The following is a 15,713-nucleotide window of genomic DNA, read 5'->3' as shown; positions in this document are numbered from 1 at the left end:
CTCATTATTCTTAACTATTCCCTAATGAGACTGATGGGGAGTCATTTTTCAGTAACATTTGGTGGGCATGAGGTTTATCATACCTTTTGAAACCTTATTGGTCACTCAAAAATTCCCAAACGTTCTCCCCATTATATCCAATTTATTGATTGATAAATTAATAATCAATCAATTGTATTGAACAACTTTTAATTTTCTTGACCCATAAACTATTCTACCTGGCCAAATTCTTACTTACATTTGGTCTCTGTTACAGAGTATGTTGAATTGAACCTTTGCCAGGTAACTTAGGATAAGGGTGAAGATAGAACAGTGAATGTCATGTAGTAGAGAAAATTCAGGCAGTCTGGCACTGTTTTTGAAATGAATTTCATGTATGTATATAATTCTTACATTCTTATCTGCTTGAAATTAATTTCTATTTCTGTTTTTTTTTTAAATCTTTCCAGTGGCTTTTCATGGTCTTTCAGTGAAAATCAAGAAAGAACCCCACAGTCCATGTTCTGAACTCAGCTCTGCTTGTAGTCAAGAACAACCATTCAAATTCAGTTATGGAGAAAAGTGCCTGTACAATGTCAGGTAAAGCAAATAGTATATTTTGTATTAGTTCTTTCAGTAGAAACTTTAACATCATGATGATACAGTAACGGAACAATTAAAATCTACTTTTTCTTGATCTTGAAAGAGGTTGTCTGGTCTGATCATGTAGCCAAATTGTATTTGATCATACCAGTTTTTAAGTGGCGAAATGTTTTCTTGTCATGTTTACTCCTAAGAAAAGTAAGCTAAAGTGGGAAAACAGTAGGCTAAATTGTCACAAAAGGACTTTTTTTTTTCAAAAGGCAAACTCAATTTTGTTTTTCCCTGATTCCAAAGTCCTCTTGAAAAAGCACCTTTGGGACAACCATGATCTTAGATAACTGAGAATCTTCATAAAGCGTAGGCTAAATTATTTCCCTTAGATACAGGAGTTTCTCTTTCATAAATTTTACAGTTGAAATAGTACTGGCTGCATGAATGCTTGGATTTTTTGTTTTTATTTCTAAAAAAGAAAATTTTAAATTAAACCAGTGTTTCTCAATCTTGGTTTCATAACCTTTTTAAACTATGTGGACTTCAACTCCCAGAATTCCCTACATAGCTTAAAAGAGAAATATAGTGATTAATTCTCTATAATTAGGCATGCAATGCTTCTGCTTGCTACCCCTTGACTATTTTTGCCAATAAATACAGCCAACAAGCTTGTGACTTTTTGTCATGATGGAACACTAGTTTGTTCTTATCTGTTATCATATCAGAGTTCCTGGTTCGCATATTTTATGAACAAACCATCTGTATGCAAATCTATCCATTGACAATTGACATCGATGGGTATGATCTAACAGGGTGTACAGGCATGCTTGTGCATTTCTGGAAAAATCAGATTACAACTGCTCACTCTCCATTGCATGCAAATAATTGTAATGGAATCTGGAATCTTCCACTGAGACTGATACATAATGAAACTGGTATTGGTTTTTTGACTTTATGTTGAAATTAAACTACAGTTCCTGTTCCAGATTTTCAACACACCCAGAAGCTAGCTATTCTAGTATGTGAACAAAGGGATAAGAGGACGGTGTTGAATTATTTTTGGGGAATGTTAAATCAGAATGACATTATTTTGTAAGCTAATCAAAAGCCAGTGAACACTATTAAATAAATATTCAGCCTCCACTTTAAATAACAGCTGATATCTGTATATTATTAATTAATTCTCACTATCTGCCTCATCAGGCTGCTATGCTTCCGGAATTGCTAGTCTATCATAGTTTTGTAGTTACTGTCTATGCATGATAGGCTCCTATTTGTTTTGCTTTGAAAAATGATTAAGAGGACTCCTGCCTTTATGGAAACAAGAACAGGGGCTTTGCTTGCACCTGTTACAGGAACAGTGCCAAACAAAAAGGGGACTTTAATCTTCTTTCAGATAGTGGCCCTTTTCCCAGTTTCAAATGATAGTGAAACAAGTGAAATTATGAATCACCTGAGTGCAGTCACTCTGGACAATGATCTGAAAGCTTGTTAAAGTTGTGTTATGATATAGGATTATAGGAGTTGAAGTTGAAAAAAATATTTGCAAGCCAGTATGGGTCATTATCACTTCCCTTAAGGAGATGCTGTTTTTCTTCCTTGGAACTGCTTTTTTCACACGTTCTGCATTGTAGGTAGAACTGTGGCTCCATTCATTTTCATTTATATCTTATTTCATCTCTGTAATTTCCAGTGACAAAGAAAGTGTAAAAATGCAACAGAGCATAACAGCTGGTGTACATGCTCTGTAAAAGTATCAAAAACAATCTGATGGTAATGGTCTCCAACAGTAGAAACCTGGAAAAATTAAGGCCATTGCCAAAAAGAAATCAAAGTGGGCATGAGGAATGTTTCCTTTGGAAGGAAGGTCCATAAGTGGTATCCAGATGCATTAGGATGGGTATAAAGTGTCTGCCTTTTTATTCATCCCACAGAGTGCTCTGCAGCGATGTATTTACTCTTGGGAGTTCAAATAGCTCTGCAACCAAGAGACTAACTTTTCTGAAGAAAAGAATAGCATCATTGTAATATGCATAACTCTGTATTTTTATTTTAGCTTTACTGTATGCTTCTAACATTCTAACAGTCTTCTAACTCTAAGATGGCAACAGACTTCTGAATGACGATGGATTATCTGTCCCCTGTCTGATTTTCCAGAACCTCTCTCTCAGTGGTCATAGATAAGAAAAGATGGAGAATTGTAGCTTAGCTGTACCTAGAAAGATAACAGGTTCCTTCTCCTAGGTTCATATAGGTTCATATTTCCTGAACTTCCTTCATCTTTCAAAAATATGGATTCTTAGCAGGTTTACTCACTTGTTCCAATTAAATATGTCATGTTTCTTTTGAAATTCAAAATCCTTATATACATGCATACACTCATGCATACACCTATAGAAACATTGCAAAATTAAGTAAAAAAGAATAACATTAAAATGCAAATCATTTTGTTGTATGACTCTATGTTATCACATGTAGACATATGTGCAAATTTCAAATGAAGTGTTTTATTCCAATAAAGGGCATTGCTGTATGTTAAAAAGAAAAAAGAAACATTGCAAATAAAATGTACGATGCCATATTTCTGGCATGTTTCTTGTTTAAGGATAAAATAAATCTTACTTTGGACATAACTGTTGAATGATTGCTGAAACTTAAAAATGAACCCAACTTCAAACAATGAAGCAATACACAGTACAATCTCTGTCTTCCAATTATCCATTTAGCATAATTTATACTGTATCTTCCAGTAATCTTAAATCAATATTCTGAAGTGATTCAGTGAAGGACTAGCTTATTGATAAGGCAGTATATTTGTTTCTAATTCCTATCAGGCTTTGGAATTGCTGCTAGTGCAGCTTACTCTATACCTGAGAAATCCCAATTTGCATCTTTGATGCTTCGTTTCTCGCTAATACTTGCTAGATTTATGTTAGAATTGGATAACCTAGAAATATGATAAATACATGAAAATTGATAAGATATGATTTGAAATAAGACTCTTTGGGGATAGGAGATCACTTTTAACATTTTCTTGTGGTAAGTTCTTTGAAATGCAAAAACTTGAATCTATTGTATAAAATTTTAATCAGTTTTGTTTCTATGCTTTGTGGAATATTTCTGATTTTTTTAAAAAATTGTGATTGTAACCATTTTTATTTATGTTCTATAGCTTTAAAAGTTCATTTTTGTAAAATCAGCTTGATCCAAAATCTTTATAAAGCTGCAAAGCTGTCTTTATAAAAATTGTGGTGCAAGCATTTTGTTCTACATATTCTTAAAAAGTAAGAAAAACAAACTCTCCAAACAAATAGCAGATGTATCTAACAAGCACAAAGAATAATCAGTGTGTATTTGTTATGTATATTATATCCAGAACTTCCTAACTGGGTTAGGAAACAATGCTGGATAGAGAATGATTTATGCTTTGATCATCTAGTAGAATCAAGATTAAGATTGTAATATAGAATCAAGATTGTTCAAGATTAGCATTAGTTATTGGCACAAGGAAGTTGATTAAATACTATGCTTTGTGCTATACTGTATTTGGTGTTGCCTAAATGCATAATGTGACCTTAGTTTTTGCATTTATAAACCATAATTCAGGACTTTGCAAGATATGTGAACTCAGCCATTATGGTACAGTCATGTAATCATGGTTAAAACAATCTAGAGGCAAATGATGAAAAAACATTCAACTTCAGAATTATACATCTGGTCTGTCTGGATCAACATTACCTAAAATGTGCCTTTTAGCTATATTTTGAGACTGTAATCTACCAGAACAATAGAGAGAATCAATAAAAAGCATCAAGACTGCATACAGTCTTGAGTGTGTTATGAAGTCTAACTGGGATTTTCTAGAAGCTGATTATTTACAATTAGTCTATCTGAGAAAGCCATTTGTATCTCCCCTTATTTAACCAACAGTGCCTATGATCAGAAGCCACAAGTGGGAATGAGGACTTCTAACCCACCAACTCCATCAAGCACTCCAGTTTCACCACTACATCATGCATCTTCAAACTCGATTCAGAATTCTAAACCTGACCGGATTTTTGCAACTCATTTGCCTCCATCCCAGCCCATTTCAGACAATAACTTTCATATGGATCACAGGTAACAGAGTCAATTCTTCCTATGTTTGTTTTCCATTGTAAGTAGGTTTGCCACTTTTTTATATTGTGTTTATTATTGAATATGTCAGGATCATCCACCATAGTTAATTTTATTTAAAATCTTGAGAATGATGTAGGAGTGAATTCACATATATGCAGAGAAAAGAACAACAATCAATACATGGAAAGGTAAAATATTCTGAGACATTGTGCTGTCTATCAACCTATATTGTAACCCTATATACATTTAAAAAATGTTTCAGATAAAGGTCCTTCAGACTATGCAGAAATTTGAGCAGAATATTTCAAGCCTTTAAAAAGTTGCTATTGGTTTAATAAACCAAAACGGCATATTTTTCAGAACTAGGCAGAAGATACATTTTCTTTAATGAATAGCAGAGAAGCTTGAAGGATGCCTTCCAAGATATTTTCAGAACATGCTCAGTTCTAATACATAACACTATATTATAGCATTTTTTTAAAATTTTCTGTTAACAAAGTTAACAATTCTAGCACCTATTTTTTTTTCAAGTAATCAGTTGAGAAATCATTAGCTCTAGACAATCTGAATGTTTTTTTAAAATAATGGTATTTCAAGGGCAATAATAAAACAGATGTTAAAATCAACATCTCGTAAAATTCTACTGCATTTGGAGAAAGTACACAATTGTTTATAAATTTTATACAGATAAATACTATTTATCTAACTGGGGAAAATTACTACATAGGATTTTTATGAGGGTTACAAACCACTCTTTCTTTGTTCGTTATTTTGAATTTAATTAAATTAATTGTACGTAAATATTGCTGTTTAATGTTATAATTTGCATAGTATCCATTGAAAGGGTGTGGGCTTTTTTGTTTTTTATTTAGTCCTTTGAGCATTTTGAAATGCACTAGCTTAGGAAGAGGAAGTTAAACAGCCAAAACAAACTATGTTCAAATAACTTTAGACTTAGCAAAACCACAAAAGCTAAAAAAACTAAACTGAAGCTTCAGCTACGTCCCTGAATCACCCTGCTTATTTCTTAAATTTGAATTTCCTAAGGCAAAGCATCCATAGATTAAATTAATACATTTTGTTTACATTTAGTTATGGCTATATTTGAATTCTGATAATATTGTTAAAGCAACTCTAATTCATTCAGTTGGTTATATTCTAACCATATCAGAATGTACTGCCTAATTCAGTTTTCCCCACACCCATATATATTTTCCCCACACCCATAGGATTTAGTAATGTGTAGGCACATAGCTGACATACTATTTATGAACTTTCCCTAATATACACAATGATACAAATAATTTGGTGATGGTTCCATTAGTCTTTGAATTTGCATTTTCACTCTAAAGTCAGAATATCACCATATGAATTCTAAGATTTTAAGCTACAAATATTTCTTATTAGTTCCTTCTATTTGACTGTGATACTAAAAATTGCTTGTTGTATTGCAGTTTCTAAATGAACAGACATGGAAGTTAATTCATTTACCTTGATGGGCTTTCTTCAATGTTAACATGCATTTTATTTACATAGAATAATATGAAGGTTCCAGACAGAACTCAAAAAGTTAGCAAAATGTGATGAACCATGGCTTAGTATATTTGTAGCTTCAGTAAATTATTAAATTGTTACTGCCCACATGTGAGATGGATAGTGGCAGAAGACTTTAAAGTAAACAATCAATAGTATTGTATTCTATTATTTGTGAAAAGCCCAATTACCTTAATGAGTACCAAAAGAAATCAAAGCTACTTGTATAAACACATCTATCTATCTATCTATCTATCTATCTATCTATCTATCTATCTATCTATCTATCTATCTATCTATCTATCTACACACACACACACACACACACACACACACACACACACACTATGAGTTCAATTATTTTCTCCCTCTTTATATGTCTTCCTTCTTAATTTAGTTTGGGTAATCCATACTTTACAGTAATGTAAATTTAATTTGCATTAAATTTTCTGTAACACATTAAATGAAGTGTTTTGAATACTGAACATGCTATTTATATATAAATTATCAATCCAAATAAATAATATCATTTAAGTATCTGCTACCTGAATGACTGCAAAGTCAGTGTTTCTACTAAATATTATGCTTACTTTATTTTCTCCTTGTGCGATATAAAATATTGTTTCCTTGTTTCATTCATTTCTCTGTTACTTTTAAATAGCTTATTAATATCAAATGAACAAAAAAGAGCATACTTAATTGGTTCTTAATAAAACTGTTTATTATGGCAGGGTCAACCATGAAATCCTTCTCTAGGGGCAGCTGTTTTTATCTAATTCTTAGAGAATGATGTTTCCTGTGCTGTCTCTTAGATTCTTGCTATACTCTGCAGAAAATTGTATATGTGTTTCTTTCCCAGGAGAAAAAATAATTTCCAAAATTTACTATCATTTCCCCCATGCCATCTGTTGTGACAGTTTATCTTCTGTCCCACCCTGACCATAATCCATTCTTTCTCCATGGTACCTCTCTCTCCACCATTACTAGATTAATAATCATTGTCTGTGTTATTGTCCTAGATTTCGCCGTCAGCTCTCAGAACCTTGTAATTCCTTTCCTCCTTTGCCTGCCATGCCACGGGAAGGACGTCCGATGTACCAACGCCAGATGTCTGAGCCAAACATCCCTTTCCCACCTCAAGGGTTTAAACAGGAGTACCATGATCCAGTGTATGAACACAATGCCATGGTTGGCAATTCAGTCAATCAAAGTTTCCCTCCTCCTCTGATGATTAAACAAGAACCTAGAGATTTTGCATATGATTCAGGTAATACAAATATTTCTTTTCATTTTTTGTTCAGTAGGATTTGATTTATTTGACAAGATTTGATTTATTTTAAAGATTTAACTCTGAAAAACTTCACTAGGGTCAATATTTCTAGATAATTTAGCAGCATTCTGTTTTAACACATTAGATTGTTAATGAAAGTACAGGTTTTATCATGCAAGATTTATACCATTAAATAAAACAGCATTTTTTCCCCAAATGATCTTGTTGTGTGAAAAGGCTTTATATATATATATAATGTCAAGGTACCAGAGGTGGGTTGCTACCGGTTTACAATGGTTCAGGTGAACAAATATGGAATGTTGGCCTGGATCGCAGAACCGGCAGTTACCCAGGCTAGCCACGCCTCCGAACCGGTTCCCCCATCAGAGGGGATGATTTTTGGCATTTTTTTAATGTTCTGCACATGCGCAGATCTATTTACAGGCAACTATGCATGTGTGTGGAGCACACACGAAGCACCTGCGCACTGAACCGGCAGTAATTCTAGTAGCAACCCACCCCTGCAAGGTAATAGTCTAAAGTGGAAATTTAATACAAATATTTCATTTCAGGCTCTTTCCCAACATGAATTTATAACGCCCATTGCAAGCATTAGATAGACTTTTAAAATTAATACTGATATTTTTATATTAATGATCAGTAGAAGAGCTCTGATCAGTCAAAACACTGAATATTGAAATTGTTCACTAATATTATTATTTAACTGAACTTGGCATTATCTAGAGATTTGGGGTATCAGACAAAACTGATGATGAATCTAACACATGATTTATGTAAAATCCCTTCCAATTGATAAACCAACTTTTCATTGGTACTAGTTAATTTTTAATAATATTTTACAGTATAATAGAATACTCCTTGAAGTAAACACTCTGAATATATTTACTTTAAAATTAAATTAGTAAGAAGGTAAGCAAGGACAGTATTTTGTAATTGTCACCTCAAGACTGGATTACTGTAACGTGCTCTACATGGGGCTGCCCCTGAAGAGTGTTCGAAGACTGCAGTTGGTCCAGAATGCAGCCGCATGAGCGATATTGGGTGTACCTAGATACACCCATGTTACACCCATCCTCCGCGAGCTGCACTGGCTCCCTATTGGCTCCGAACGCGCTTCAAGGTGCTAGTCCTTACTTTTAAAGCCCTACATGGTTTAGGACCTGGCTACCTGAGAGACCGCCTCCTGCCACATATCTCCCAACGACCAACTAGATCTCACAGTTGGGCCTCCTCCGGGTGCCGTTGACTGGACAATGCCGGTTGGCAACTCCCCGGGGGAGAGCCTTTTCTGTAGCTGCGCTGGCCCTGTGGAACGATCTACCCATAGAGATCTGGACCCTTACCACTCTCCCGGCCTTCCATAAAGCCACCAAGACCTGGCTGTTCCGGCAGGCCTGGGGCTGTTGATCAATGTCCAGCCCCACCTACACTGAATGGATGATGTGCAATTTTAATTATGTACCTTTATTTTTAAATTTTAAATGTTTTTTATCTGTCTGTAAGCCGCCCAGAGTCCCTAGGGAGTGGGCGGCATACAAATTTTATTAAATTGGAAATTGGAAATTGGAAATTTACATTTCTCTGATTGTTGCCAGAGGTAGTTGTAAGATATTTACCCCAAACTTCTGACATTGGAGAAGTTCTTCTTTCTGGAATCCTATTTATTTACTGAAGAGATTATCATGTTGTTAGTCACTTAAGAATTGCTGAATAAGTGGTACTGAGGTTCTATTGATTCCTGTTAATCATGTCCTTTTGCATTTGGTAGGATTTTTATTCCTCTCAGAGAGAAAGAGATTTCAAAATGTGTCTAGCTTTTTGAAAACATTTTGCTACCATTGATCAAGGAAAGGAGAAAGGCACAGGTTTAGGAACCCCCTCTTAATCCCATCAAATATGCTTACTTGGGCTATTCAGCTAATATGGTAACAAAGTTCTTGTTCTTATATTTTAGCAGGAAGGGTTACCATTTCTCGTGCTTATAGTCTGAACTGAAGCTGATTTATCTTGCCGCTTCCTCATTATTCTGAAAGATTTGGTAAAATAATATATGTACCTCTATTCCCCATGGTCATTTGGGAAGTATTAGTTTATATTTTGCATAATCATAATTGTTGACTCTTGAATTGATTGTTGATAAAATAGTACTGAGACCTGAACTAGTCCTACAAAGCATAAATTAAAACAGTTCTTTTATCCCACTGCTCTCCTAGATTAACATTATATTAAAATCAAAATCTTATTTCTCTTATCTTGCCTTTCCTACAAGGATATCAGAGAAGTGAATTGAGTTATCTGTCTTCCATTTCATCATTACAGCAGGGCTGCTAATGTATTGATCTACTAGATACTGATCCCCTTACATATTTTTTTTAATAATCTCTTTCAAGATTTAGGACATGAGTCTTCATAGTAAAATCTGGATTTCCATTGTTCTTTGCCCAGATGCACACTGCAAAATTATCTGGAATAGGAATAGCAATTGCACTTAGGTTATATACCACTTTACAGGGCTTTACAGCCCTCTCTAAACAGTTTACAGCATCAGCATATTGCCCCCAACAACCTGGGTTCTCATTCTACCAACTCAGAAGGATAGAAGGCTGAGTCAACCTTAAGCCTGGTGAGATTTGAACTGCCAAATTGCAGGTAGCCAGCAGTCAGCAAAAGTACCTGCAGTACTGTACTCTAACCACTGTGCCACCATGGCTCATAGAAGGCTGAATTTTTGATACATATTCTATCTATCCTCTTTCTGACCCATGACCTGATTCAGATTGAATCGATGTTAGAAAATCGTGGGGTAGCTAAAATTTTGGTTATGTTAACTTTTCATTCTGAATAATGAGCCGTGAATGAAGTCATTGTGTTAGATAGATCTGTCTCATTGCCTATACATTTGTGGGGAGAAAGAATGCTTTTCATGTTTATAAATTTGGTAAATGTAATATCAAGTTTTGTTTCTTATTCCCATCCATTCTTTTAATTTCAGGAATTGGCCTCTGCTTCTTCAGGAGAAAATATTAATTTAAAATGATCTAGCAGGACAAACAGTAGTAATGAAGAATTGATTTGTGGCCTTAGAGTACTTTTTATGGCTCTAAATTCATGCATTTAAGTTGGCACATCTGTACCAACATAAAATGCAGTCAATGGTTTGATGGTGTTTTGCTTTGTTCTGCAAAAGTCACCCTTTCTCTTATCTTTGCTCTAAGAGTACTTTAAATAACCCTTTTGGAAGCATAATGCATTTTTCCATTGAATCATTGATTTTATTATGTTTATGGATGTTTAGGGATAAGTCACACTGAAAAGGAGCTTGCATAATATTACTTTGCTATCTAGATAAAAAAATTAAAAAAACTCTTTTGCAGGATCATTATAATAAGATGTTTCTTCAGGGAGATTTTGAAAGAGCCTCAACACTGCTTATTGCTTTTGAGCTCCATATTCTTATCCATTTTGGAAATCTGCTGAATGAAAACCATTATTATGGAATGATTATAACTCTATTAAAACATGACATTAATTATGACATCGGAAATGGCAGATCAATTAGTTGTAATTGCAGGTATGCAATTTCTATTGCAGAATGTTGAGATAATGGAACATGGAAAGAAATAGAAATGTCAACACAGTAGAAGATGTTTTATTTTTCCACCCATCCTAGGAGCCATGCTGTGGGGATAATTCAGACTGCAAAATGAAATAGTAATTTCTATTAGAGTGCAGTTTTTATAGGTGCTTTCTAGGTGCACATAATTCTGTAATGGGAACCATTCTAGGTCACAGAGTCATAGCATCGGAAAGCCATCTAGACTATTGAATTCAATTTTCTTGGCACAGAAAGCCAATGTAAATTATCTCTAAATGGATGGCTATTGTTTAACCTCTGCAGAACACATTCAGCAAAGGATCTCCCATTAGTAACTAGAATTTTGCTTTTTGACTGTAACACCATTATTTGGTGCCCTACCTTCTATGGCAATAGAGAAAAGGTCCTAGCCTTTTTCTGTATGACATTCTTTTAAGTACTTGAAAAGTATTAGCAGGTTTACTTTCTCATCTTTATTAAAAATAATAAGATTTCCTAATAAGATTTATGGTTGAGGCCCCTGATTATCTATACAGTCATCTACTGTGTCATTTGCAGTTTCTCTGAATCTTTGTTAAAATATGGTGACCTGAAATGGATGCAATATTCCAGGTGAGACAATGGAACTATTACTTCTTATGCTATGGTAACTATATTTCTGGTGATTCAGCCAAAAATTGTATTTATCCTTTCAGGAGATCACTTTCATTTTTTTAGGAGTGGTCTCCCATGATATACTAGATTAGCTCCAGCATTATATTCTTTTAGAAACAGAGTAGAGTGAAAGTCATTTGGATGACTTTTAAAATTTAATTTGTTGAGAGAACTCCTTATATTATATACTTATGAAATTTATTTGGCCATTCATCTTAAGCAAATAATTTGGTATTTATAATACAGAACAATAAAGCATAAGTAGAAGCATGACCATAATAAATACAAAATATGAAAACTAAGGCAACTTACACACTCTTTTCATTCACAAACTCCCTTCTATCAGGTTCAGCCAACAACCTGACCCTAATGTCTCTGAGGAAAGCAATGCCATAATCTACTAAAGTATTTTAAAACAACACTGGTAAATTTAATCTGACAACAGCTGTTTTGTCAAATCCATTATGATTTTTAATAAGTACTGTTTTACTTTTATGGTCAATAACTGTCATCTTCTAAATAATTTTCCCTGGCATGAATAACAGATTGATTCGTTTTTAGTTTTCTGGATCTTGAATTTCCGTTTTTCTTAAGATATGTCAACAGTTGCCTTCTATCAGTTTATCAGATGCTTCACATATTCTTCCAAAGTGTTAAGTGGTGGATTCATGTTTGGCCACATCGTAGACATCATCCTTATCTAGGATGCAAGATTTGGATCTGAATTAATTTAAGTTTGGAGTATATCATGATCAGCTCAAAGACAAGCTGGAATACACCTACTTCAGTCATATTATTTTTGGAAATGAGTAGGCCAAAATTAAGTTGAATAGGTCTTTTCTATTTATCAGGTATTTATTGTTTGTTTTTTCCATAAGTAGATGATAGTATTCCTTTTTTCTTTGACTTTGCTTAGGAAAGCTCTCTTTGTTATTTTTAACTTCTTTTGTTAACCCCATCTTGCTCTGAGTTCTCATTTACTTTATATCACAGATGGTTTGATCTCTTTGTTATTTGATCTGCTCCTCCTTTAATTGATTGTTTTAATGTCCTTTTTGATGTTTGCATGCTCTTTAAACTTTTTGTGTAACCACATCTCCTTCTTTAGAAATATTTAGAACTGTTCCTTTTTCTTTCCCACCCTACCCTTTTTTAAGAACTCCCACTACTTTGGAGCCTCTTTTTCTGTTAACTTCTCTAATAGAAACCTAATAGAAAATTGTTTTTATATTATTAAGATTTGGGGCAAGGTAAACTTTAACTTCATTTATTTTTCATTTTCTTAAAAACTAATTTTTAGTGTTTAGATAGTTCTCCCCCTAAATTCCCATAAAATTTCTATTCTTTTTTTTTGTAATTTAGTAGCTTGCATGTTCCTTAACTGAAAATAACTCCTTTAAAACACTAGTTTTTAAACAAACAAGATCCTCATAAGTAGTAGTAATTTTTAATTTTTATTATGATCACAGATATTAGAAATAAGCATTAAAAATAAAAAAAATGAGATAATATCTAAAAATATTGGTGGATTATCAGTAGACTTCCTAATTTTACAAACAGTACAACAAAATTTAGCTATATTCAAAGAAACTACATCCGACTGATCAGATAACAATTGTACATTAAAAGATCAATGTTTTCCTTATAGAAGGTACAATATAGTAGGTTGTGACTATAGTTGGTTCATCTGCCCTTTTCTACCTGGAGACAGAGATGGGCTGCTGGGGGTTCACATGGGTTCAGGCAATCCTCTTGGTAGGATACTGCCTGCTTTAGTGAACCCCCAAATGCAATCCCTGGCTGGATCCCCCCACCCCACCCCTCCATTCCCAGAAATCTCCATGAAGCCTATTCATCATGCAAGGTAAGTGCAGGGCCCACATGAAGGCTCAGGGAGAGTGAAAAATGGGCCTACTGGAAGTCCAGAAATGGGCCATATCTGGCCTCCCGAGACCCTGCAGAGCCTGGGGAAGCAGGTTTCACCCTCTAGAGGCCCAAGGAAAGCCTCCAAATCGTGGAGAGGGCAAAAAAATGCCCCTTCCCTGCTATGGTGCAGGAGGACACCCAGGCTATGCCCGAACCTGTTGATGAAACTTTTGAAGCTTACCCTTTACTTTGTCAAACTCACACTCCAGTACCACAGTTCTTTCTTTTGAAAGCCTTAGGACTTGGACTTAGGACTTATCTGAAAAAAATTACTGGCATAAGTCACATTGATCTTAGAAGATCGTGGTTTAAATATGTAAAATACTGTTCCAAAATCTATTCTCCATCTTTTTAATAATTTTTCCTTCTGTTGAGCTATAGATTATGATTTGGCAACTTGTCGAGTTCACATCAAAGAGGAGCTTAGAATTTCAGATTGTACATTCTTGTATAATAGTGATAGTTCCCTTGCATAGAAGTAGTGTTATAAGTTTGATCCTAGCATACCATGAATTATTCTTCTTGAAAGGAATTTGACAACAAATCTGATGAAGAACTATAAACCACATTATTGGGAAATAATTCTTTTGAAAGAATTATTTTTTTAAAAAAAAAAAGGAAAAGAAAGCTCTCAGAAGGTGAAAGCAAATCTATAAATAATTTTGAATGAAAACAAAAAGGGGTATGGTGTCTTGGAATACTGTATTTGATTAAATCAATATAAAATACTTTGAAACAAGTTCAAAAGAATTGTTTCTAGGACCCTATAAAATTTTGCCTCAAGTTTCAAACTGGCAGGTCATTTGATCCTACAGTACCTAAGAGGAAGTAATATAGGGGAATATGTGGGGTGCATAGAGATTCCATAGCTTTCTGTGATGATAATATAGTTTTTTTCTTACATTAGGCAGCTTGATTTAGATCAGCATAATCTGTAAGGGACAAATAATGTAAAGCAGGGGTCCCTAACCTCCAGTCTGTTGACCGGCACTGGGTCGAGGCATGCAAGAAACAGGGTCACACAAACAAGCAAAGCCCTATCCCTGGGATACAGGAAGCAGACAAAACCACACCCACTCTGGTCCATGGAAAAGCCTCTCTCTATAGAACTGGTCCCTGGTACCAAAAAGGTTGGGGGCCACTGATTTAAAGTACAGGTTTTTGCTTTGGGTTATATATCCAGTGACTGCAGTCTGAAATAAGTACTATATCATAAGAATGTATCATTTTCCTGCCTTTGAAAGAATATTTTCTAGCTATATCCTCCAATCTTTACCATTCCTGCATCTGTATATACAAACTGAAATGAGTGTTGTCAAAACTATTTTTATATAATTATAATCACATACATCACATCACAGTAGCAATAGCTCCAAAAGATTGTCTTGTTCTTGATTTTATTTCTTCTCTCTCCTCCCCAAAGGAATAGATAAAATATCCTCTGAATCTACAGTTACAGAAAGTGGCATTGGCTAATGATTTGATTTGAGAATTGAGAATATAGTCTGGATTTACTCTTTGTGCATTAATGCAGGTCAAATGGACATCAGCTGAATTTTCAATCAGTAATGGAAGGCTGAAGCTTGTCTTAAACCAATCGCATCAGCCTTACCCAAGTCTGACTGATCCCTAGAGACTATACCCAGTAAGCAAAGCTTTTATATGAATGGAGCCTGGAGTTTCATTCATAAAATGGATGCTGAAGGGGGAAAGAGGCGGGGGAGAATGATGGGAGAAATACACTGGAATGTCCATTTATACAAAGCTGAAGGGTGTAGTATTCCATCAGCTGCTACTCCTGCCCATTGACTTGAAACAATGATTAATGTGTGTTGGCCTCCTCAGTATGTAACTTGACACCATTTATGTGGCCTTGGCATGTTTCTAATGTATAGTGAATGAAAAGGCTACATGAGCCAATCAGAAACATAAACAGGAACTGGTTGGTCTGAATTCCATTCAAATATGTCACTATAGCCCAGCAGTGTTTGCAGACTTAAATTTTTATAGACAGAGAACAGG

At 34.6% G+C, this 15,713-nt stretch overlaps 1 protein-coding gene across 1 annotated transcript in view; it reads left to right on the top strand.

Moving 5' to 3' along the window:
- ETV1 (ETS variant transcription factor 1) overlaps positions 1–15,713 on the top strand; it is an 88,492-nt gene that overhangs the window by 53,338 nt on the left and 19,441 nt on the right. The window contains 3 exon segments of the mRNA XM_032238064.1: positions 450–579; positions 4,504–4,692; positions 7,245–7,492. Coding sequence (XP_032093955.1) covers positions 450–579; positions 4,504–4,692; positions 7,245–7,492 — 567 coding nt within the window.

This window comes from Thamnophis elegans, chromosome Z (assembly GCF_009769535.1).
Source record: "Thamnophis elegans isolate rThaEle1 chromosome Z, rThaEle1.pri, whole genome shotgun sequence".
NCBI lineage: Eukaryota > Metazoa > Chordata > Lepidosauria > Squamata > Colubridae > Thamnophis > Thamnophis elegans.
Note: the sequence above shows the minus strand (reverse complement) of the source record. Positions and strands in the feature narration are given on the sequence as shown.